This window comes from Podarcis tiliguerta (genome assembly GCF_965153285.1).
Source record: "Podarcis tiliguerta genome assembly, chromosome: 2".
In the NCBI taxonomy this organism is placed as follows: domain Eukaryota; kingdom Metazoa; phylum Chordata; class Lepidosauria; order Squamata; family Lacertidae; genus Podarcis; species Podarcis tiliguerta.
Genome location: NC_139535.1, coordinates 21,468,311 through 21,493,941, shown reverse-complemented (window position 1 = coordinate 21,493,941; position 25,631 = coordinate 21,468,311). Strand labels below are relative to the sequence as shown.

The 25,631-nt window shown below is 40.1% G+C and overlaps 1 protein-coding gene across 7 annotated transcripts in view; it reads left to right on the top strand.

Moving 5' to 3' along the window:
- CFAP20DC (CFAP20 domain containing) overlaps window positions 1-25,631 on the top strand; it is a 145,631-nt gene that overhangs the window by 37,946 nt on the left and 82,054 nt on the right. For all 7 annotated transcript variants that reach the window (XM_083425174.1, XM_083425175.1, XM_083425173.1 and 4 more), the window contains 2 exons: window positions 14,109-14,223; window positions 20,229-20,385. In XM_083425174.1, coding sequence (XP_083281300.1) covers window positions 14,109-14,223; window positions 20,229-20,385 — 272 coding nt within the window. The remainder of the gene's footprint in view (window positions 1-14,108; window positions 14,224-20,228; window positions 20,386-25,631) is intronic.

Here is a 25,631-nt window from a genome sequence, read left to right as displayed (position 1 = left end):
TTCTTGATTGGAAGCTGCACTTGTATAGGGGCTGGTGCAGCAGGAGACGTAAGGTTACTTGAGTGCATCTAAAGAAACCCTTGAAGAGAGCCGTATTATTAGGCTAAAAGTAGTGGCGAAAGGTAATCATTTCCTGTAGTTGCCATGGCAAGCTATTATACGTGGTGCAGGTAAGTTTTGGGGAAGGGAATAGAAAGAACCTATCTTTAAAAGCAAACAAGAGAAAGGGAGATTGAAAACATTAAAAAGAAAGATTTTAAGTGTCTCCACTGCACACAAAAAAACAGTGTTTCCTTTGAGCAAAGGAAGAAAGTGAGAGAATTGTCACTTCAGGCCGGTACAAAGGAATCAGCCTACGCACCTTACTACCTCTTTTGAATATATTCCATGCTTCTCTCCTCACCCTGCGCCAAGTCTTCTAATCTTCTAAGTAAAAAACATTTTTAAGTAGAATTTCTTTCCCTAGTGTGTTATCCAAGAAAGTGTTTGAATGGGGAAGGATGTAAAATAAGTGCCTGTTCAGTGGTATTTTCTCACAAGCAGGTTTTCATGGTTTGAAGATTAGAACGCATTCATTTTTTCCCCCATCCTGGTGTTATTGGAGGTTAATTGGCCTTTGCAAAACCAAGGTTTATTGAGTAGTTATTTCAGCTGGATCAAACCTGACAGTTGGTAAGAAATATTTTGGGGTCAAAATGTTCATATCAGAATAATGTTCTAGGCAGTCAGTCAGCATAAGGACTAGATTAAGGTTCAGAGAAGTGGAATGGAGCAGGAAACCCATTAGAAACTGGACACAAAGCAGTGTAGTTGCTATTTGAAGCATATATGTCTGCAGTAGCATCCCACAATCCTGGTTTTGCAATCAACAGCTCTTACAGCTGCCTTCCCAAATCTGGTGCTCTCCAGATGTTTTGGTCTACACATTCTATCAGCCTCCATACATGCAAATATATTAAATAGATTATAATGTGATGATATACAATATGGAATTTGTACAATATTCCAGAGCAAATAGCCAGTCATGTTTTATTATACCATAAGAAATTACACACTTGACCCAATAAGATAATCAAGTGAGAGAACACTAAGATGAAAAGCAACTTGCTTAAATGTACATCAGAAAAACTCTGGAAACAAAGCCTTATGAGGAACAGTTGAGGGAGTTGGGTATCTTTAGCCTAGATAAGGAGAGACTGAGAGACAATAGGATAGCAGTCGATATGATAGCAGTCTTCAAATATCTAAAGGGCTGTCAAATGGAAGATGGAGCAAGCTTCTCCAGAGGGCAGGACCTGAACCAATGGCTTCAAGTTATAAGAAAGGAGTAACACCAGGAAGAACTTTTTGATGGTAATAGCTGTTTGACAGTGGAATGGGCTGCTTCAGAAGGTGGCAGGCTCTCCTTAATGGGATGTTTTTAAGCAGAGGTTGGATGGCCATCTGTCATGGATGCTTTAATTGAGATTCCTGCATTTCAGGGGGTTGGACCAGATGACCCTCTGGGTCCCTTCCAACTCTAAAATTATATGATACTATAACAGGGAAAGTCCCAAGTAGATGGTCTTAAGGAGACAGTAGTTACTATTATCAAAAGCAGGTGTAGTGAGATCGGGATACCAAGTTGAAAACAGCAGTCTATTTATTGTATAATATGTGAATGTATAATTTTTGTTATCTATTATTTTAATTCCGGGTTCAGGTGACTGGATTTTAAAACATTAATTTATTATCCTGCTTAGTTGACTTGCTATGTCATAATGACTGCTCACCACATTAAATGGGGGGCGCCCTTTGTGTGGTCGCGCACAACCCCCTGGAACCTATGTAGCACCATTAGCACAGGCTTGGCTTCTCCTTACCCAGGTGGGATACCTGGAGGTCTCTGCCTACCTCAGCCAGTTGCCCAATCTTGCCTGGGGAGGCGTTGCCAAGGTGACCAGGCCAGGTAGGGGGAGGGACCACCCTGCCCACACAATAGGGGGAGGATCTTACCTGGGAATTGTCAGTTGGCTCCAGAGTAAATTTCCAAATCTTTGTAAGTTGAAACTTTTCTTTCAATAAAATATTTTATTGCCTCCCACTGTCATTGTGTCAAAAAACTTGATAAAAATCCCTATGCTTATAAATTCTGCATGCTGCCATATTTAGCAGATTGAAATCCTGAAATCCTAAAGGATTATATTAATAATTTACCCCGTGTATACTTAGGGGCACAGCTGATAGCTGTTCACATTACTTCAAGTAGGGCAGTGTTCTGTGAGCTACAGCAGCTCATGTCATGGGCATCACATGACTGCCGAATCCTCCACTTAAGATGAGCCATGTATTCCTACACAATCTTTGCCAAGTATTCCTTTTACAGAAGAAACTTTTTTATTTTAACAATTTTAAATGTCAGGCTGTCTAAATCTTCCTTAGTCAGCCGTTTGACTGCTGGCTATTTTGATGAGAAGATTATTCCTGGTTCTTTATAAGTTCACTCAATTTAAGCCTAACTTCTCTTTTAAAGTATCTACTTTCATTCCATCAAAATGCCTTACACAATATAAAAGCGTTTTAGCAATGCTGTGTTGCCATTGGGACGGGAGTCTGCTACGGGGTCAAAGGAGGAAAGCACCCACTCCACCTTGGCTTCAGCAGAGTCTCGGACAAACCATTTTGGAGTGTCTTGATATTTATACATGGCGATTATATGGTCCAGCTACTGGAAAATTGCCTAAAAAAAGACGAATGATTCATCTGCAGCTGCTTTCAAAACTGAAAAGAGGGTAAATGTTCTTAGTTGGCAGGCATGCTTAGATTAAACTTCTATCATGCACATGGAACCAAACATAGGTTCAGGTACAGTTAAAGTTCAGTCATTTCACCTTTCAGCACTTTAAGTTGATTGATCTTACGTCACTTTACAACAGCTTTTGTGGTGGCATTATTATTATTATCAGGGCACATTACAGCCATTCAAAAATGCAATGTTGAAATAGTTTAGAACACTCTGGGGAGGTCACTTCGCTCCTGCTAACACAGCAGTTTGACTTCAACTCCAGAGACATACTCCATTGTCTCTCAAGGCAGATGGAAGCCAGCTATATATTTCCTCCTTTCTCTTCTTCCCATGAAAGTCAGGCATTCATGTTAGTTTAGAGGGACAGAACTTTGTGACTGCCCCTCTTCTTACTCTTTCACTATATTAGCTGCTAAATTATTGCCAGTGGTTGGCTCAGCAGCTGAGCTGTCCTGCCATGTTTGCCTTTTCTGCTTTAACTGTTCACTTTCTCTGCTAGCTATGCTCAAATACTTGTTCTTTATTGTCATTTATCTGGCACGGATGTTGCTCAGAGGGTAAGTCAGGTTACGGTTTGGTGGTTACCAATATTCACACACTAGAGAAATTTCTTTCTACTAAATACTGAGAACATAAAGTAACATCTTTCCATCACAGGGGTAGATGGGTGCTTTATGTGTGTGTGGGTGGCTTTTGGGGTTAATTATTATTATCCCTTACTATTAATGAAGTTTGTGAAGGATGATGTCTTAATTAGTCCATGGGGGAATACTTCAGTTGATTAGTGCAGTGGCTTCTGTGTACTCCTTTACTAATAAGTAGGGCTGATAACTGGTGCTCTTTAACATGTTATGTAGCATTGTCAGGGTGTAAGAAACTTTCCTTAAGGTGGGAGTAATAGTGTCCCTCCCTCCCAAGAAATCTTAAAATTTAAGTCGGCCAGTTAGACAGAGTGAAAGGAGATGCCAACTTGATGAAGCAGAACAGTCAGGAAAGGGAGAGTTAACTGGTCTTGGAATGCCCATAAAGAGAGAGGCTAGGGCAAACCACCACTGGGAGTGCATTTGCAATTATTGGCTATCTCATTGGTGCCGTTTTATTTCTGCTGTTCGCCACTCTGTCATTTTAGCACCGCAGTGACATCCAAACAAAACTGCAATCAAGACTGTTTGTCAGTGCTCTGGTGCGTAGGGGTGGAACATGAAGATCTGAAAAAAGAGGGCTTAGAAAAGAAATCACAGTAAATGATATTTGCAAATGTGTGAACTCAATTTGGACATGTAATTACACAAAGCAATTGCCATTTGGAAAGGGTGAAAATTGTAATTGCATGCTTCGAACAGCAGCCCACGACCCTAAGCCTCCTCAGTTTCTGGAAGTCTTTGTGTGCTGAAACAAATAGTAAATGCAACTTCTGTACCCAATTAAGTGCTTGTTTGTCTTTGTATAATGAAGAAGCTCTTGGATATTGAAGTAGTTACAAAATGTTATCATTAACTTCTCAGTTGTTCACAATATGCATCCTGTAGCTGCTTTGTCGCCTGTATTCAATCTTCCTATTCTTTATCCCTGGCCAAAGAGATGCCGTCATGAAAGTACATGTTCTGTAAGCATGTTTCAGGATCAGCAGGACTAGGTGATTGAAATGGGAGAATACTGTAATCAGTAGTAGCCCAATACTGTTGCCTTTTTCTAGAAACTGTTTTATGAGGTGGTGGGGCTTCCATGGTCAAACTAGGCCTCGGAACCCTTACAGATTTTCATAAACGCAAAAAAATGTCTCATTTCACTTTTATGAAAATAGATGTAAAGACGTTCCACGAGCTATTTTCTCCCTATTTCATATGCACAGTGTTCTGATGAATAGCTACTAAAAGAATCCATGAGATTGTATTTTCATAAACATTTTACTTCTTATCTTCTTGTTTGATAGAGTATGTGTGTTTCATGTTGCTAAGGGTGCTTCCACACACAAAGCTAGGCAGCGGCAGACGTCCCATTTTGCCATTTGGGGTGACATGGTAATTTCCTGCTGCCGCCCCTCCCCACACTGCCACCTTGCTGGACCGCTGCCTGTGAAGCATTTCATATCTACATTGCACAGGAGCGCCTGTGGAGTGCTGGCAAAGGCGCTGGCTTCTGGCAAGATCTGTCTCGTGACATCTTAGGCACTCCATGTCCACACCGTTTCTCCACTGGCAGGGGAGGTGATGGGGTGCCACCTCTTGGGGTTCCACCACTTAAGGCTTGCCTTATGAGTGGGTTGGCCCTGGAGCTGGGTCTGGAGAATGAGTAGCTGGTAAGAATACAGAATGTGGGTCTCCCTTTACATGGAACCCACCACCACATTTAGTATCCTCAAAGTAAAAAGCATATTGCATAACCGTGATGAGAGAGACCTCTGCCATGAAACTTGGCTGAGCTTGTTTAATATCCACTCTCTAGCTTTTTCTATTTACAGCTTTGTAGTATTTTTCTGACATTTGTACAAAGCAGCTTCTAAGGGTAGATAACAAGGTTAGAAATCAAAAAGACAGCACTACAAAATGTGTTTAAGTAGGGCTAGCATAAAAACCCTGCTTATCCCCGAGTCCTAAATACTTAGCGAAATAGAAGAGCCTCATATTGCTTCAAGCAGATGTTCTGGTTTTCCAGACCAGTGTAGAATACCATAGCTGGAGAATGAGTAGCTACCAAAAAGGCTTCCTATAGGAATATTTCACTGTGGGGTTTGTTTGTTTAAGATACAAAGGGCACTATTTGAAGGCTATATGCAGCAAATCATATTGCAGCAGAAAACCGGGAGAGCTGATGTAGAAAAGCAACTAACACTGCTGTGAGCAGTATAGCAAGCTATAAGCTCAATTCAATGAGTGGTAGATGATGATAATGATATTTGGATACAGCCTTACAGGAACATTGCGAGCATTAGTGAGATACTGCACGTGAACTTTTTCCATATGTAACAGGTAGTTTATGTTCCTTATAGTGGGACAGACCTTTGGTCTAGAATTTTTTTCTCCTGACTATTTTTTTTTCTCCTGTCAAAAAGAAAACAGATTTTTTCCGCCTCCCGCATCATCATCACCATCATCATCTCCCAAAACATTTAATGCAAAGTGGATAGTAGCCTTTGAAAATGTAGACTAGCTGATGGGTGTTAAATCCAGCTGCTTTCACTGTGCGAACAGGTATGCAGAGTTGAACCCCACCCATCAGCTGAAGTCACCAGCAACATCAGCTGAGGGTCAGCTGGGCATAGCTTGAGGGAAATGGCCTCTTGACCCAAATTGGACTCCTTGGAAGGTGAAGATTTGCCCATCTGCTGGACGTTTTCCACCCTGACTTAAGGTGATGTCTAACAATCAAGTTCTGCTTGAGCAGTGGACTTTGGCTTTTGCAAATGTGTTGTGCGGTTATGGGGGAGCACATTGGGCTACAGGGAGGAGTTGGGGAAGTCTTCCTTTGTCTGCTAGAATGATTTGGATCTCACTTAGAAGCTATAGTAAATTGGTAAGTCTCCAAGGTGTCACAAGCCTGTCTAAAAATTAAAATATTTCCATTTCCTGTAGACTTCTAAAATGTCATTATTTTTATTGTGAATAGAAGGCTAGCTTACAATGAGAAAATGATGACAAACTGGGATTAGAATAATATTGCAGCAACACCAAAAGTAAGAGAATGCAATCAACAAACAATTAGGAAGTTTCAGTGGAGCAGTTGACAACTACAATATGCTAATGACTGCTACACGTTGGTATATTAAACATATATAATTGGAGTTACAGAACAGTAATTGGAGGGAGAACAAGTTGAGTTTTGTTCTTTTTTTTATTTGTTTATTTATTAAAGTTCTAAAGTTCATCCAAGGATCACAGGGCAGTTTACAATATAAAAACACAAAAATAATAACATTGTAACAGTAACAGAAGTAGTAACAGAGAGAGAGAGAGAGAGAGAGAGAGAGAGAGAGTTTTAAAGGCCATAGATAGTTTAATTAGCCAAAGGCCTGGGAGAAGAGGAATATTTTTTGGCTGGCACCTAAAGATACATGAGCCTCCCTGGGGAAAGCATTGTACAAACAGGGAGGCACATTGCCACTCTCTGGACCTCTTGTGGACGGGGCACAGAAAGAAGGGCCTCAGATGGTGATCACAGGGTCCAGGTCTGTTCTTATGGGGAGAGGCAGTCCTTGAGGCATTGTAGTTCTGAGCCATTTTAAGCCCATCCTATCTGCTGGGACAGTAGACAAATTGGAAACATCCATGCAGGTCTAGCTCTTGACGTTTGTGGACTTCATATCTCAAATCTACACCGCCTGTTTTTCCTCCTAGGTTTACTTCATTTCTCTTTACCCTCTGCGTTCCCGCCATCCCTTCCATTCTCTTTTCTGACACCTTCATCTACTTTTGTGCCGCTCCATAGCGCAGTTTCTTCCTTCTGTCTTCTGCTTCCATTTGTCTGCGTATGGTTTTTGAACAATGATGTTCACAATAAACTCTTTTGCTTTGTACCAATAAACGTTGGTGCTGCCGTATAACTGCTACCACCTACTCTTTCTAGAAAATGATTATACAAATTTGATAAAGAAAATTAAAATGAGGTATGTCTTTTATGTTAAAAATTATCCTGCTGACCTTGGGCAACATCCAGTGATGTCCGCTTACACCATGGAAATCTAGTGATTGTCTTTACCCCCTTCAGCATCCCCCCCCCCTCGAAAATCTGCTGTGGAGGTTGCACCATTTTCTTCTTTGCCTTTAATGTTCACTGCTTCATTTGTCACAACCAACTTTTAATGTAACAAGCTGTGTTGACCCAAGTGACCTTCATGGATGCCCCTAAGACATAACATTGTGACAAAATTAAATGGCATGAGGACAAATAGGACTGGGCAGCGGAGGGGGGCATCAAGAAGAATCGACAGCGCTTACAACTAAAGGCAACTTCACAGCACTGAAAAAAATAATGTTCATAATTGGTTAAAAGTAGCCAAAAGGGGAGGGGTGTGCTTTTTGAGACTCGTGAAAATAAACAGAAAGCCATAGGAGTAATTTAGGCTCTTCTCTATTTTACGTGTGACAGGTTAAGTTATCTTTGCAAAGCAATTTATAGTTATAGCATGTTCTTTGCAAATGTCTTTTAATAGAGGCTTTGTTTTTTTAATTTTCAAGGGACATCATTTTAAAACAATATGTTGAAGGAATAAGGGAGTACTATGTATTATTTCTACAATACCCTTTATAATACAAAGTTATTTATAAAAGTAATGCCAGACATAATATGAAACTTACTGAATATATTCTTAGCAACAGTGATGTGATGTGTCTCTCATTCATATATATATATCAACTAAACTTTGCTCAGAGTAGACTCTTTGAAACGAAATGAACCTAAAGTAGCCATGCCTGTTAATTTCAGTGATCTACTATGAATTGGATACAACCCTTTGAATGGGATTGAACTAACAAATCCCACCAGTGGTAGCCGCTGCATATAGAATGCCACTTGTGCAACAAGGCTTTTCTCTGTACATCTGCCACATGCCCTGAAATTGGTGGGGTGGGGGCACAGGGAGTGTGTCAAGAGAACCTTCAGCATGGGAGGAAAAGGAGTAGCTTCCGTTTTAAACTAGAGTAGGAGAATATGAGTGCCTACTAAACTTTGTGCCAGTCTCAGTCTTACAGTCTTGTAGAGACAGATCGTCCTTCTGCAGCAAAGTAACCTTATAGAAAGAACAAAATGAAATGGATAGCTGCCAATAAACTAAAGAAGAGAAGCCAGCAGAATTAATTAGAAGCATAAATAGCCACGTTCTTAGTTATAAATAAGCTGGTTCTGGAAGACATTCATTAGCTGAACATTGTGCACATTTATACTCATTATAGGACCTTGTCTCTACTGAACAAATTAAAAGCTATTTTGCAGAATTACATGTTCCTAAATCAGCTGGCACAGATTTCCAAAGCTTGACTAAACAAATCATCATTCCATAAAACTGAATTTAGTAAATAGTTTAAACCCAAAGAAATAGACATTGGAATGACCTAAATTAAAGTTTTGAAATCAAAGTTTTATAAGACTCAGTACTCTGTGCCCCTCCATCCCAAGTGTCTTATGTCTACTGCATCTTAAACAGCATCAGTGTTTTCCAAAATCTCTTAATGCTTCCACCCGATGTACATGACTGTGTGTGCAAGAGTTTGGGGATATGTTTGTTTGTCTCTGTAAGTGCTTTACAGATGTATATGAATTCCATGCTTTAGTGCCTGAAACACATCCTGACTCATGAAATTGAACAGGGCAGCCCTTGAGCATGTGTAGTTCTGTATGAATATTAAAGCCACTACTTGTATTGCAGCCTTAACATTCTGTAACAACACACTTAACTGCAGGTATACTAGTTGTACTGTGTGATTGAATTTTTCACAGTAGTTTGCCATTTCTGTGTTGTAAAACAGAAGTTTCAAAGGGATGTCATGTGGGCAAACAAGATGAAGATGGTAAACCAGTGAAGCGTTTCTTTCACGTACTAGCAAGTATAGAGATTAAAAACAGTTTGAGGATTCAGTGAGAATTACATTTTGAGGAATACAGTTCGAGGAATTCACTGAGAAAGGAAAATTCAGTGGTGTAAGCAGGCCTTTATTATGACCCATGTACTGTATACTCTGTTTACTATGGGGATGGTGATTCTACAACTATATCCTTTAGGGGGAAACTGTTAGGACCATTTCAGCTTGCTTCTGACCGGGAGACACAGCCTTGCTTGCATGATACCTTTGTCAGAGAAGGGGTCTTCCGGGGTGCCTGTCTCCTCAGCCCCATAGGAGTCCAAGACTGTAGAATAAAGTGAGGGTTTGAAAGCCAGCCAGCTCCTCTGAGGAGGTGAGGTTTATTGCACTGTAGTACAAGGTAAAGGTAAAGGACCCCTGACAGTTAAGTCCAGTCGCAGACAACTCTGGGGTTGCGGTGGTCATCTCGCTTTACTGGCCGAGGGAGCCGATGTTTGTCCGCAGACAGTTTTTCCGGGTCATGTGGCCAGCATGACTAAGCCGCTTCTGGCGAACCAGAGCAGCGCACAGAAACGCCAATTACCTTCCTGCTGGAGTGGTACCTATTTATCTACTTGCACTTTTTGGGGTGCTTTCAAACTGCTAGGTTGGCAGGAGCTGGGACCGAGCAACAGGAGCTCACCCCGTCACGGGGATTCAAACTGCCGACCTTCTGATTGGCAAGCCCTAGGCTCAGTGGTTTAGATCACAGCGCCACCCTGTAGTACTGACAACATATACAAGACTTCATTTGTAGGCAGAGACAGCAGCTCATTAACTACCATAGGAGGGTCCTGGGAGCTCTGCCCTGGTGCCCTGAACACTGACCCTTGGTATTCCCCCATGAGCCTTGACCTCATACCTATTTTTAAATTTTGCTGGTTTTATTTGTATATTGATAATTGTTTTATGTACAGCTCTTGGAAAATCTTTGAATGAGCAATTTTTAAATTCTTCTAAATGAAATAAATAAAATGGTCTGTGGTTCAACTTCCAGCACCTCTGTTTGTATGCAGTCATTTCTTTTTCTGTCTTTTGTTGACTTTTATCCCCTGGCTCTGTTTGCCAGATTTTTTTTTTAAGTGTTTCAACAGGTTTTAGATTTCTTCCATAAGCATTCAGCAATATTCATGAAAGGTGATCATCTTTCGCTATAAGGCCATGTACACACTGAATAGTTTATAATAAAGAGAAACAGTTTGTAAGAAGCAGGAAGCCCAATGAACTAATAATCCATGCTGCTGCTTGTTTTATTCAGAGTTCATTTTAAGCTTTGAAGTGAACATTAACAAACTGCCATAAATTGTCATATATACAACAGCAAAATGAATAGGTAATCTGAGTCAGTGAGTATATCTGCACTCCTGGGTAGTTGCTACCATTTTAACTCTTGTTTTTGCTGCATTTGCTATCAAGAGGAAAATAGTCAATCAGAGTTGAAGCTATGAGATAGAATTGAAAATTGAATTGAAAATTGAACTGAAAAGTAATTTTGCTTTAAAATGTTTTGCAAATGTAGACGTTAAGTGTGAAATGAATGCAGCTAATGACCATAGCTGGAAGAGTTATGCACCTGCTGATCAGAGGGATATTATTATAAATGAGGTTGATTTTTCCTGTTGACTACCTCATTCTTTCTCAACATGGTCTCATTATTTTCCTGTCCCATGTCTGACCCCTCAGATAGGAAGACTCAAGCATAAACATAATAAAAACACATTAACTCCTGTAGAGCTTTTCAAATGCTTTCTGATATGATGAGAGCTGTGTAGTTTTGTTTTTGTTTTTCAAAAGTTTTGCATAGGAGCTCCTGCTTTTTTCACAGCCGAATTAAAGGTTGAATTTCCTGGCAAACACCAATCATAGCTCTTGGGTTCATATATTTGCAGGTGACAGTCTTAAGTATTCTGCAGGTTTTAAAATGTGTTCCTTTTGAGGAGGGTTCCTTAAACCTCAATGAAGTGTGCTTCTTAAACAAAACCATGCTGACCAGCTAGGATTGTGGTTTTATCCTGCCAGGGCTATAATACTTGGGTTGTATGTTGTTGCTGTTGATAATGTATTAAGTTGTTGTAGAGATTTGTTTTCACACACTCTCTCTCTTCATTCTTCATATATTGTTTGTCAGCTGAGCATCTAAGAAGTGCCAATCCCCAGCATGACTTATAATGGGAAGAGAAAGGAAACATATATAGAAGAGTTGGTGTATTTAAAGGACCCAAAATATTAAATGTCTGTGTTGTGAAACCTCCACTGCTCTTTGGGTGGTATAATTAAAACACATCATTCTTTAGGGAAAACAATGTGACTAACTTGATTTGGTAGTCTCTTGTGGCATATTCTAAATTTAAAAGTCTCGTTTAACCAGATGGGTTAATGAACAATCTAGCCAACTACATTGGTTTCTGGCAGTGGCCAGCTAGAAACTATAAGAAAGTTGGTCATTGTGATAATACTCATCCCTTGTATTTAATTCCCACCATCTGACAGAGGTTTGCTGTCTCTGAACACTGAAGTAGCACTCCTGGCTTTCATACTTAGTGGTGGTGGGATTGAGTTTACTAATTCTAAAGAAAATTGTATATATTTTTTAATATTTTACTTAATTTGCATTCCACTTTTCAGACTGAATGATCCCTCAGTAGACCAAGATTAATTTAAGCAATGTATAAAGCTTACTTCTGAAAGTGTATTAGAAAGATCAGCTACCATTACGTTAATAAACCGCTTGGACAGTTGCTTCCATACCTGTAGTGAAACTGGAATCTTGGTTTTTTTATGCAGTTATTCAGCCTGGGTTGTTGTTGTTTTTAAAAAATGTAAACATATGGGGGGTTTCAGTGCCGACATAGAGTTCTTATTTGTGATGGCTTCCTATTCCCATCACAGGAGAGAACATCCATAACATCCATATGTTAACTTGTTTATAGGGCCTGGTGAGTTGTTAAATCTCATAGAAGTCATAGAATCATAGAGTTGGAAGAGACCACAAGGGCCATTGAGTCCAACCCCCTGCCAAGCAGGAAACACCATCAGAGCACTCCTGACATATGGTTGTCAAGCCTCTGCTTAAAGACCTCCAAAGAAGGAGACTCCACCACACTCCTTGGCAGCAAATTCCACTGTCAAACAGCTCTTACTGTCAGGAAGTTCTTCCTAATGTTTAGGTGGAATCTTCTTTCTTGTAGTTTGGATCCATTTCTCCGTGTCCGCTTCTCTGGAGCAGCAGAAAACAACCTTTCTCCTTCCTCTATGTGACATCCTTTTATATTAAATCTGTTAAAGGGTTACTTAGGTTGACTGCATTTTTTTAAAAAAAGCTCTGAATCAGCCTTCTTTATTCTGTACAAAGATGGCTGAGTTTCATCACATTTTTTCCTTTCCTTTTTCATTGATATACTAGATATTACAAATGCTGCTTTATAAATGTTGATTTAGAGAAAAGATAAGGTTACATAGGATGGAATAGGTTATATTAAGGGATGTTGTCAATATTTTTTTTTCATTCAAATAGCTGATAAATAGAACCCATCTCTCGATAAATTGATTATTTTGTAATTACTTCATACTTTTCTCTAGTAGGTTGTTTTGATCATTAAGGAAACTTCCTGTATTTTCTTTAGCCTTTTAGTCATAGTTGGAGTTTTCTTGCTTTGCCAAAGCTGAGCAATGCAGATGTCAGTGCTTGTGAGAAGTGTTGTAAACATTTCTAGCTCTATGTTGCTAACATCTGATTTTAATATGCGTGAAAGTATAGTTTTATGGTTTCTAGATGTATTGTGGCCTGTAATTCTTGCATTACCTCAAGTACTGAATTTAAAAATGGTTTATTTTCTTAAGTTCCAAAAGGTAGCTTTTGTCCCTAAGTTACTGTTAGGAAAAATGGAAGAAAACATCATTGTTTTGAGAACGAGTGTGAAGTTGTTGGTAAAAACATTTTATCTTTAAGGAGAAGAAAGCAGGTGGTAGGAATTAAAAGTTTGGTTGCTTCGATTTCCAATCTAAAAACATTTGTAGTGAGCCATTTTCTGTTGGGGTGAATTCTAGAATGAAATTAAGCCAACTTGAACATTCATGGAAACCACAAGGAAGCAGAATGTACATAGGAGCCTCTTTATCAATCTGAACCAAAGCTGATCGTGATTGCAGTCTAAATCTATTAATGATGTTCAAATCCAGTGTTCTGGCTGTCACTGGAGGAGCAGCCTGAATAGTTAGCAATAAGCTTGTGTGTTGTTAATTCAGGTTTGGAGATATGTGCTTGGGAAGTAAAACCGACATACAATGTTTTGTGTCTATCTTTAAGCATACAAAGAGCGCATATGAAATGGCAGGTGGGTTTTTAGAAAAAGAGAGCCTATAATGATTTCCTATTTAGTGGGGTGACAGCATGTCCCAAGATAACACAAGCTTAAGGGACTGAAAAAGCATGATTATTAAAGGCTAGTGGCTTCTCAGTTCATACAAATTGAATTCTTTCATAGGTTGAAGTGCTGTGGAAATCTAGTGAAGAGTGAAGAGCATTGAAATAAAATTAGCATGTAAAGTGATTTTATATATTCAGGCTTGTAGCCACTAACTTTGAATTTGAGAGAGAAATCTCATTACTTATCTTGTAAAAGGGGTAATACTTAAACTCCCTATTTGCTGTCCTTGATTTAAAGGTTCTGCATATGAATGATATTTTTTTTTTGGTTGCCCAGAGATAGTGGTTATTGTATTGATGGAGATCTCTTTTCCTCCCCCCTCTCACCTTTTCTCTTTTACAGGATAACTGATTTAGGAAACATTAAAAGAAGGTTGTATTTATCAACAATCCACAAGGAGTTGTCCATAACCCCCCTACATGCAAAAATTCCTCTTTTTATGATCAAGCGCAAAATTGTAGGTATATTTCCTTCCAATTTATGGTTCCCTTTTCTTTTGCATTGCAATACTTCTAAGTATCTGTAAGAACTGTTAAAGTTGATCATCATGGTCCTGGATATCAGTACTTATGTCTATGCAGAAGACAAGAAGTTGACTTTCTGGTTCAGTCCAAAGCAGTGATTTAAATTAATTGTATAAGCGGGTGCATGTGCAGAAAGAACTTCAAATTGGAATAGTATTAGGAGTTTCTGTAACATGAAGGTCAAACAGGTGTGCTAGTGAACTCTACCATAGATCCTACTTACGACATTCAGACTGTTATTTGAGGGTTCCAGGCCCTATCCAAACATAGGCAGAACTTGGAGTGAGTGAGCAGAGCACAAATCTTTGCCTGGGGCTCTTGATACCATTTTCTGCCCTTCATGCAACACCAGGAGTCATTAGAAGTGCAATAGCGATCCCATTTCAATGAATCTATGTGATATGGTCTATAGCACCAGTGCTGCTTGCTCCAAGCTAGTGCTAAGAATAAGTCTTAGATATGAGAATTAAAACATCCTGGGAAATATGCCTTCCATCTGTAGGTTGGTAAATCACTTTGTTCACCCAATTGTGTGCAGAATGTATGAATTCTGAAAATTTAATTTGCCAGAAGTTTCAGGTGTGACCATGAATTTCCTTAACAAGCAGATGTCTGTCTGATATGTATTGCTATGTAATTGCATATTTTGGGTGAGGATATGGCTTCCCATCTGTACTGCACTGCAAAATGCAACTTCCATCCTTCAGGCCGCTAATCATGTGCAATATTTTCTTGCAAACTACAGCTAATTTGAAGGCAATTTTTTTCATATTAAAGCAAGATCCTGCCAAGGATGAAAACAGTCTTAGCATTTTTATTTAAATAGGTATTTGTAGGCATACGTGTACTTTACAAGTAACTGCCAAATACATTGAACTGAGAGAGAGAGAGAATGAGACAGAGACTGTTTGCAAAATACTTACTTACTTGCAAAAGTCCTTTTTCTACAACTTTTTGGAAGGCATTTATATTATACTAATATTATATTATACTAATAACTTCATTTTAGTTTTCTCCTTTTTTCAAGCATGGCCTTAAAAATTAATATGTACCAGACAGTCATACCACTGAGGCAGTGGTTAATTCAAGATCATAGATTAATTGTAGGGTTGGATGGGACCAGGAGGGTAATCTAGTCCAACCCCCTGCAGTGCAGGAATCTTTTCCCCAACATGGGGCTTGAACCCATGACCAAGTCTCACGCTGTACTGAGTTTTCCCACATCCTTACAATGAATTATTTTCCTGCATCATCGTTTTTGTGGTGACTGTGTCAGATTAACACCAGTGTTTCAAGATTTAAATATTCCTTAATCTGTAGCAAATTAAATTCAGTCAAAATGTGAACTTTAGTTGTAAGATTCCATTCGAAGAGCGAATTATTTGATGGGGATCTAGCAATGGGACTTTTATATGGTTGCATGGTTTTTGTTTGTTGAGAAGGTAGATCTAACCTTCCTTGTGATGTCCGACTCTAGATTTTGAAACTGAGCAGCTCTGTAGTCATACGAATACATGAAGCTGGTAGATCAAACTAGAAATTTTCTGGCTACATAGCATGCAACTAAATGTCTAGGTGTTATAAATTAAATTGCAGACACAAGGGGAGGGTGACTCTTGCTGGGGATGCATTATGGGGCAGGGAGACATCGCTCTTCAGCAATCCTTCCTTTGTTGCAATCAGAACTGAGAGCATCCTCCAGTCCCCCGCATGCCCCCCCCCGAACGCCTCCCCCAATTCTCCTAGTCATGTTGAGTGTGCATTCTGATTCTACAGAAGAGGAAAGAGAAAAGCCTCCATTCACTCTGCTTTCCCCAAAAGCAGTGGCTTTGAAGTAAAAAAAAATATCTAGCCAGTTTCTTAGTATAGTACATACGGTATTTTGGAAGGGATTTTGAAGAAAAATTCTCTCTCACAAGTAAAACAAGTAATTTCTTCATTGGTAATCTTAAACGTTGTCCCTGCATCAAATAATGCACACAGATTAGTTAGAACAATGTCATCAATGTTCCTCAGAGGTGGCAAGCCCATCAAGGAATGACATTTTGCACTGAAATTAATGAATGATTAAGACACTGATTAAAGCTTTCCCTTTACTTTTTAGTTTTCATCCAAATACTTTGTTTTCATCTAAATATTTATTTTATTAGTGCTTAGCAAAGACAATTTCCTACACAGCTAGAGCTGCACATTTCCATTAGTACATACTAAAAATGAATATTGATATTTCTTGTTTCAGTATACTGTGTTTTAGTGTGTTTGTCCTCTGGTTGTGGCAGTGTGTTTGTCTTACGTAATTTGATGCCATTCAGTATACCTCTTTTGTGGAAGTCAAATGGAATGTGCCTAATATTGTCAGGTGCTCCTGGAGAGAGTTTTCTCTACAGTTATTTAAGAAATGAAGAACACACACCATTTCTTAAATAACTCTGTAGGAAAATCTGTACACGAAGACATGACAATATTAGCTATGCTCCATTTGACTTCCACAAAAGAAACATACCAAATGGCCTCAAATTACACATAGTAAACACATTACTGCTACAGAGGTGAGCTTCACAATGTTAAAGCATTATTGCCTTCCATTTCCAGATTTATATATATTTATAACCCCAGTTAACATCCATGGTGCTAATCCTGCTCTTTACAAACACCATATTCTTGCACAGAAGGCATATTTGCACACAACTGCAGGACTGAAACCACATTAACATATCCATATCAAAAAACTGCCTGATGTGAACTAATGGAGGGGGGGATACTCTGACAGTTGTTGTTCACTACTACTAATATTGTCCTTTGACATTTGGCATATGGCTGCTCTTAAAAACATATTCTCAATTTTGGTCTTATGGATCCCAGTGCAATGTAGAAAAGGAGGCAATCTCTTAAGAATGTTCTGTTTCTTAGGGTAAGGCACACAGACTAGGCATGGGAAGCGTTGACTTCTGCATTTAGCTCTCCTGCGGCACAAAAGTGGTGTGCAATCCCATGAGTTGCATGGGATAGAGAAGTTTCTTTGCCCAATGACTTTGAATGGAGCAGGTAAAGTTGTCCTTCATACAACTGTTTTATCTGCTTACTTGCTTGCTATAGGTAAAGGTAAAGGTACCCCTGCCCATACGGGCCAGTCTTGACAGACTCTAGGGTTGTGCGCCCATCTCACTCAAGAGGCCGGGGGCCAGCGCTGTCCACAGACACTTCCGGGTCACGTGGCCAGCGTGACATTGCTGCTCTGGCAAGCCAGAGCCGCACACGGAAACGCCGTTTACCTTCCCGCTAGTAAGCGGTCCCTATTTATCTACTTGCACCCGGGAGTGCTTTCGAACTGCTAGGTTGGCAGGCGCTGGGATCGAACAACGGGAGCGCACCCCGCCGCGGAGATTCGAACCGCCGACCTTTCGATCAGCAAGTCCTGGGCGCTGAGGCTTTTACCCACAGCGCCACTATACCAACCAGTATAATCAAGATGTCACAAAAGATTGACACAGGCAATTCCGAAGGGCAGGACTTCTGTTTCCTGCCCTAGTCAGTCCAGTGATTGGCTTCCAGCACTTAAAAAGTGTGGAAGAAGCATGGGTTTTTGTAAGACAAGTGCAGGATGCCACCACTATATTCAGTGCAACAGGTGTGATGCTGCCGCATCCTCCATCATAGTGAATATGAAAGGTGGCTTCTGTGTTCCTTTATGAATGCTAGGTCAGTCTGCATGTGCACATGTTCAGTGCAGAATTTCAGTTTAACAAGATAGCATTAGTCAGTGATGAAGCTCTTGAACTGACCTGGGAGGCGGATTGTAAAGCTGGGGATCAAAAAAAAGCTTGAATCTTTTCTCTTTAGGGAATGCAAAACATCAATTGGCTATTTCTGACCCAAAGTAAAAGACTTGAAACAAACTTCTAAAATTTTGCTACATGTTTATAAGTTGCTTTTATCTGGGGCTTGTTCCTTAGTTCCACTAAGATTTCTGTCTCATTTATTGCTCTAGCCCTGATTAGCCTCCTTCAGGGCTGTCTTGATTGTACTTCAGAGACATCATCAACCCTGAAGATTGAATACTGAGGGGTGCCCTGCTGGCTTGTTCTGTACCTGGGATTGTATTTTGAGACTGTGTCTAGGCTGTGAGAACTCTGTACTAAAGAGAAGTAAAGCAAGATCTAGCCTGATGTGCTACCTGTACATATTAGGTAAATTTAAGCCACATTCTGTTCTGGGTAATTTCTTCTGCTAGTCATTGAATGAGACAAGAAGTTATGAAAGACCCTGAACAACTGGAAATCCTGTTGCTCAGAAAGCTTCACTAGATGTTTCCAATATACCTTGAATCCAAGGTTTGTTGCCAGAAGGGTTAGAAATGCTTTTTTAAAAATATAAATGCTGATAGAATGCTGAAATCCCAAATCAAATTCTGTTCTGTTTTTGTGTGTGTGGAACTGCAGAACACATACACATCTCTCATCATGCCACAGGTTACAAACCTGCTTGTTCCCAATAGGAGAAGGCAAGCTTTCCTTTAGGGATAAACATAAGACACTCAAATATAACATAACATTTCACAGACAATAGAACCATCCTTTATAAGAAGCTAGTGTTTGTGTGTCTCTTTCATTCCTGACACTGCAGAACGATATACCCACACAAGATTTGGAAGTTGCAGCTTGGAAGTTGCAATTTGGAAGTTCATTATCTACTGCCATGGATTTCTGAATTTAATGTCACACATCAATGGTGTCCTAAATGCTGAGCTACCTGGATAAAGGCCACCTGGCTCCTCTGTGACTTAAGATCATCAAACCAGTGGCAGTCACAGGGGATATGCTTTCTTTCTTGCATGGGCCTATGGATACATCAGAGAAAATCAGCCAGTGGTATCAAGGTGTGTGTGTGTGTGTGTGTGTGTGTGTGTGTGTGTGTGTTGAGACAAATATAGAGAAGGAGAAAGCAAGCAGCAGGAGAGAAGTGGATTGCAATTTGGCAGGGATCCTTGATAGTCATAACCATTTATATTGATTGCTCTTTACTAGTTTACCATCAGCCATTAATATGCACAGGCAACTCAGACTGTACACACTTAATTTGAAAGCACACTTAATTTAAAAGCAAGTATCACTGATTTCAAGTACAAGATGCATGCTAAAAGTTCAGAGTGGAGGCAATTATAGACCACTTGCATGGCTGCAACACTCCTTGATATGGAGAAAACATATATTCCATGGACTCTTATTACCCGGGTTATGAAGGCACCCTAAAGACGTTAAAGCAAAGATTATGGGATAATATACACAGTGACTTGCGACCCCGATCACACGTAGTCTGTAGTCCGTTGGCAGTAGGAGTACAGTATGAGCATGTCTTTAAGTTAACACCTTACATTAAAAACCTGACAGTACCAAATTACTGAAGGTTATTCACCAAAGCCAGACTAAACATTTTTCCTTCTGCAGTGTTGGATGGCTGGTTGAGAGGAGTTCCCTACCAGGACAGACTTTGCTCGTGTGCCCAAGACATCGATTCTATAAAACATATTTTGCTGCACTGTGCGAAATACGAGCAAGCCAGGGCTGAACTGATATTACCCTTGCTGGTACCTTTTCCCGGGAAAATCAGAGGCTCACTATGTCAGGTTCCTATTGGAAGACCGGACAAACGCTAGAACATTAGCAGTGGCAAGGTTTTTATCGGTGGTTGCAAGAAAATGCTTGCTTAACCTGGTGGTAGGCTGTCTGAATTGTGTATTGCTTTGTAATGATTTGTTGGGTCTCTGGACCATAATAAAGATTAATGAGGATGATGATGATGATATATTCCATGGAGCAGCTACAGGAGAGTTGGGCTATACAGTAATTATGTTCAATGGTAAATTTCAGTGCTGATTTCTTTTACAAGACCTGCATCTTATGTAAAAATGTCATTAAATCTGTTTTCACTCTTTTCTTAGTGGTGCAACCTGTGCATTGACTTGGTAGCATTCACCAGCGAGATATTCAAAGGAGCCGTTTTCCAGTCCTTGGATGGCATTATTGTTTCAGCTAACTGTAAACTGCGAAAAATCTTCACACTGAAGTCAAAGCCCCTGGATACAGATGATGAAGATGGTGTGTTAACCTGAACCTCCTGGAACTGCACTGAGTTACTGTCGTATCATACAGTTTCAAGTTTGTCTACCAGGCTTCTGTGATTAATCATTTGAGAGTTTAGACGATTTCACTGCAATTAATGCAAGTACAGGTCATGTATCTCTCTGGCTCAGGGGTTGTCAATGACATTAGCTAAGTGTGGTGACAAGGTGGGAAGGCACTTACATTTTTATAAAGGACTGCCTTCATTAAAACTGCATTGTGGAAAAGGTTCCATCTTTAAATTAGCATACAAAACTGCTAATAATCTTCTGGCGAGCTACCTTCAGGTAAGTATTTCATTAAGCAATTTGAAAGAGAGCTTGTTATTTAATTATCAGTGGGCTCTTCTGCTGAGAGATGTCATTTTCTCAAGGTGTCTTCTAAAAAGAAAATTGTCAAGACTACCTACATAAAACCCAGCCGTTATTTTTCTTCATTTTGGAAATGGGACCTCTGCAGAAGGAAAAAGATGGTTTTGATAATGAGCTGTTCACTATATTAGTGAGAAGTCCCATTGCTCATCAGCCACATGTTACTCTTTGAATGTGACACTATCACTGTGTCTAAATAAAAGGAGTCAGGTCCCCCCTGCCCCTTGCATTCAACTCTGCTCTTCATAATCTGGGCTGAGTTTCTTCCAGTCAAATGAACTCCCCCACACACTGCAGTCTGTTTTAGACTAGATTCTTCAGTCTCCCAGTATCTTCTACAAAAGTAAGCAGTAAGAGACTTTTGGCAGATAATAATTCTGAGGCTAGTTCTGCATTGTAATTTGAGCTTTTCCTCCAGCCTGCTTATTTATTTAAACTTTAAGTCTTCTTGCTTTATGCTTTGCATCTTTTTTGTATCTTGCTCTTTTGCTTCAATTATCTGGAACTATTTGCAATTACATTCTGCTCATCGCACACAGTTTGTATAGGTTCCCTTGGGAGACAACCATGTGGCTATCTCTTAACTTTTAAGGCAGGTGGTTAGAGTAGATGACTTTTCCTTCCTTCTATCTCCTTGATGCTGAAATAACCTTTCTTTCTTCAACCTAGCCCCATCGCTTTCCCAAATCAGTATAGACTTTCCATAGTCTTTTTCTTCCAATCTACTCTTACTACATGTCCTGTTTGTGGCAATGGAATATAAAGCAGCATGTGATAAGAGTTTTGATGTGGTGTCAGTAAACCAAACTAATCTTTGAAAGATCAGAAAGCTAGGTAGGTTTTCCAAGCTCAGCATTTTTTATTTTATTTTTGGAAGCCACAGAACTGTGACAAAACATTGTACCGTATTTTGCGTTCCATAAGACGCACCTAGTTTTTAGAGGAGGAAAACAAGAAAAAGAATATTCTGAACGAAACAGTGGATGTATGATTTTTGTGGTTCATGCTGTGGCCACAGATATGTGATCTGATGGTGAATTTGGGGTGACCCAATGCAAAAATCCTGAAGATCCATGGGCTTTTACCTCCCCCCTCCCAGGCAGCCTCCGCTAGCATCCCTTATCTCTCTTCCGATCCCACGGATCAGTTGTTTCCTTTCAACACTCCCTTCCCTCTTGTTTGCCTTAGTGTCTTTTCCTTAGCTGGAGCAGTTTTTTGCTCCTCCTTTTCTAATTTCTCTCCTTATTGCTTTAGTCTTCCTGTTTCCCCCCTTTGCAAGTTTGCTGTCTTTACCTCCCCCCTCCCAGGCAGCCTCCTTTATGTCTAGTGTCCCTTATCTCTCTCCCTGATCAGCAAATGATCAACGGCTTTGTTTCAACACCCACTTCCCTCTTTCAAAAAAAAAAAAAAAAAGCATGATCTGCTTTTTGCCCCTGGGCATTTTTGCTCCAGGGACCACGCATTCGCTCCGTAAGACTTCCCTTTACTTTTTAGGAAGAAAAAGGTACGTCTTATGGAGCAAAAAATACGGTAAGGTGGTCAGGTTTGCATCCCAACCCAGCCCCTCTGACTAACTGCAGTGGCGTTACTATTTCAAATACGTGAGTACATGAGAAGGGAGAATTCTTCTGCTTTAAAGACCTCTAGGTCTAGGAGGAGGCAACAATGAGTGAACTCCTGCAGATAGTTTGAATCTTATGTTAGCTTTGCTTCTCAGTTGTGTGCTGGAATGGAGCTCTGCTTGCCCACAGAGAAGAGCTGTCACTGGCTATTGGAGGCATCCTTGTAGGCTATCAGTGTAAGGGAGGACTGCTTTAGATGATTGCCTGCAGTTACATTCTTCCTTGAACCAGGTGGTCAATTTTGGATGCTCCTGCTATTGAGCAAATGTGTCTTGATTTAAACAGACTCTGTTTTCTCAGTCTGGACTATGCTCTCATGACCCTGATCCAAGTATATTGTTTTTGTTTTGGGTTTTTTTAAAAAAATGGGAGGGGAATAATACCATGGAGATGGCATTTTAATTTTGTGTTTATTCTCTCCAGGTGATTTGAATTTGCAAGGCTTTGGTTTTTAAGGACCAGCATTTTGTTTTGCAGAACTGTGCCATCTGTGCAGGGAGCCTTTCGCCATCCATTAGCTCGTTGATTTGTTATGTGTCAGTCTGGGAGGAAATCTGTCATATTGAAATGTTTATTGAATGGTGTTCACTGGGGTGACAGCTGAACAGGGGGTTCTACCAGCTGAAGGCAAAATAAAATTGGCATTGCTTTCCAGTTAGATTGGCATGAAGGTGTATTCTTCCTGTATGTGCTATACTATACAGGGCATAAGATCATAAGGATGAAATTGCCATTATCTCTGCTTGTTAGGTTAGACAGTAAATGCTTAGAAGATTGCTAACGGGCCATTCACAGCTGTAAATTAGGAGGAGAGTCTCTTCATTCTAAATAAATGCTGTTATATTTTAATATCCTGATACCTATATCCATATTTACATTGCATTTCAAAGCAGTCAGAATTCAATGAATTCAAAACATTTTATCCTGCATTCAGGTTCAGCATAGGTAAAGGGACCCCTGACCATTAGGTCTAGTCGTGACCCACTCTGGGGTTGCGCTTTATCTCATCTCGCTTTACTGGCCGAGGGAGTCGGCGTACAGCTTCCAGGTCATGTGGCCAGCCTGACTAAGCCGCTTCTGGCGAACCAGAGCAGCGCACGGAAACGCCGTTTATCTTCTCGCTGGAGCGGTACCTATTTATCTACTTGCACTTTTGACGTGCTTTGCATACTTGCATACATTTAAAATCAAACGTTTTAATGCAATACAATAAAAAAAATCAGACTAATAATTCAAAATGCAGACACTTTAATTAGTTTCTAATGAGATAAATGCAGTGCTGCAGTTAGGTCATTATAGACCTTTGTCTCCTTGGGAAGGGGGCATCTTTTGATGCTAATGTATATTGACTTATCTTAAGAATGGGGTAAGACGGCTTTGCTGTGTTCAGAATCCTTCCCATGTATTCTGCTGAGTAACTGCTCTGCTCTTTGTAGCACCTGCCATTACAGGGTGAAACCATGAGGAGCAGGGTCCTAATCATGAAAAAAGTTCTTTTGTACTGGGAAATGCACATCAAGTCACCCATCAACTTCAGAATGATAAGGGTATGTGGATAAAGTAGACAGAAGTTTTGCTCCCTCATGATACTAGACCTTTAGTTAGCTAATACAGCAGTCTGCTTCTGAACAGTGAGCAACAGCAAGCGAGGGCTGTTGCCTGCATCTCCTGGTTGTTGGCTTTCCAGAAACCTCTGGTTGGCCACTGTGAAATACAAGATGCTTGACTAGACAGACCTTTTGTGTGATCCAGAAGGGCTCATCTTCCATTTGTATCACATCACAAGTTGCATCTTTTTAGTTCCAAAATTGACATTTCATGCCAACTTAGATGTTGCATACCTCTTGAGCATGATAAGCTTGTTTTTCTTTCCACATCTGGTGCCAATTAACATAGCCCTGCTAGGAGCTGCGGAGTTATTCTGACTTAATCTAATCAAAAACACAACTGGGAACATTTCCTGCTCTTTCTCAAGTTCCATGTATCAGTGAGATTTATGTAAGAGTGTTTCCCATTGAACTCTGCCAATATCACTTGCACGGTGTCAGGGTTTCCCAGGAGTGGGATCCCAGATCCCGCCATGCAGATTTTGTTCGAACCACTCACCTCATCCTGAAACAATAGCCACATCTTCTTGGAGGCATTATCTTGATCTTGGGGGTGGGGGAAAGACTTTGTCCCATTGGGCCAGTCCAGAACTGAATTTTGAACTGATAGAAACTTTTGCCAGGAAATGGAGAAGCCTTCTCAAATTATTTGAGTATAAATGTTCTTTACAGAAACAAACCTTTAAATTTATTTATCTTTAAATAAATAAATGTGTGTTATCTTCCCATCAGGAAGATATGCCTAAATATACTCAGAGGACCCAATTTTTACACTCCTCAAAAGGAAAGTGTGTGGGGGAAAGCACAGTTATGGCTGGATATTTTTACCAAAGGAGGGTACAGAAGATGGTTTTATTTGTGAAACAATGCCGGCTAATTATCTTGCACTGAAGTTGGAAACTTGCTGTTCATTTAATCGGGATTAGAGCGGTGAGCCTTTGGGGCGATCCACGGAATTGGGAATCAGGTGGATAAGTAGATTTCTTTCTGCAAAGCTCTTTGGATATTTCTCTGGAGGTTGAGCTACATCCCCACGTTTTATTTTATTTTTGGTTTCAGCTTTTTTCATTTCTCATTAAACTGGGAAGTTGATACGCCTTGTGATACAAAATGATTGGCGTCCTCAGCCGGTGCCTCTCCTAGCGTTGCTTCACTTCTCCGTTTGGGAATCTTCTTTCTTTGTTTGTTTGCTTTCCAGCAATGTGGCTGATTATGTAGAACGCTGTGTTCCAAATGTGTTTTGTTCTTCCTTTATAGTTTTGAGTCTCCATTACTGATATCAACACACTGCTGTGGAAGCTGGGCTTGTCAGATAATATGAATGTCTGGGAGGCTTGGACAAAAAACCCAGTACAGGCATTAAAATAATACAGTCTGTTTAGAAAGCAAATTATGCTGTTTAATTTCTTAGATTGCTTGAAATGAGCAACAGTCCAATACTTGTATATCCCTGACGGCATGGCAGTTGGCTTGATGCTGGCATGGGGAGCGGCTGCAGTGGGAATTGTTAGCGCTATGGAGCGATATTGCAGCAACTCGGTGATGCAATAACTGGGCCAAAATATCCCGTTCTGCCACTTGTGTGATAGGTTACAGAGCTTTCTCAGATGTAACAAGCACAT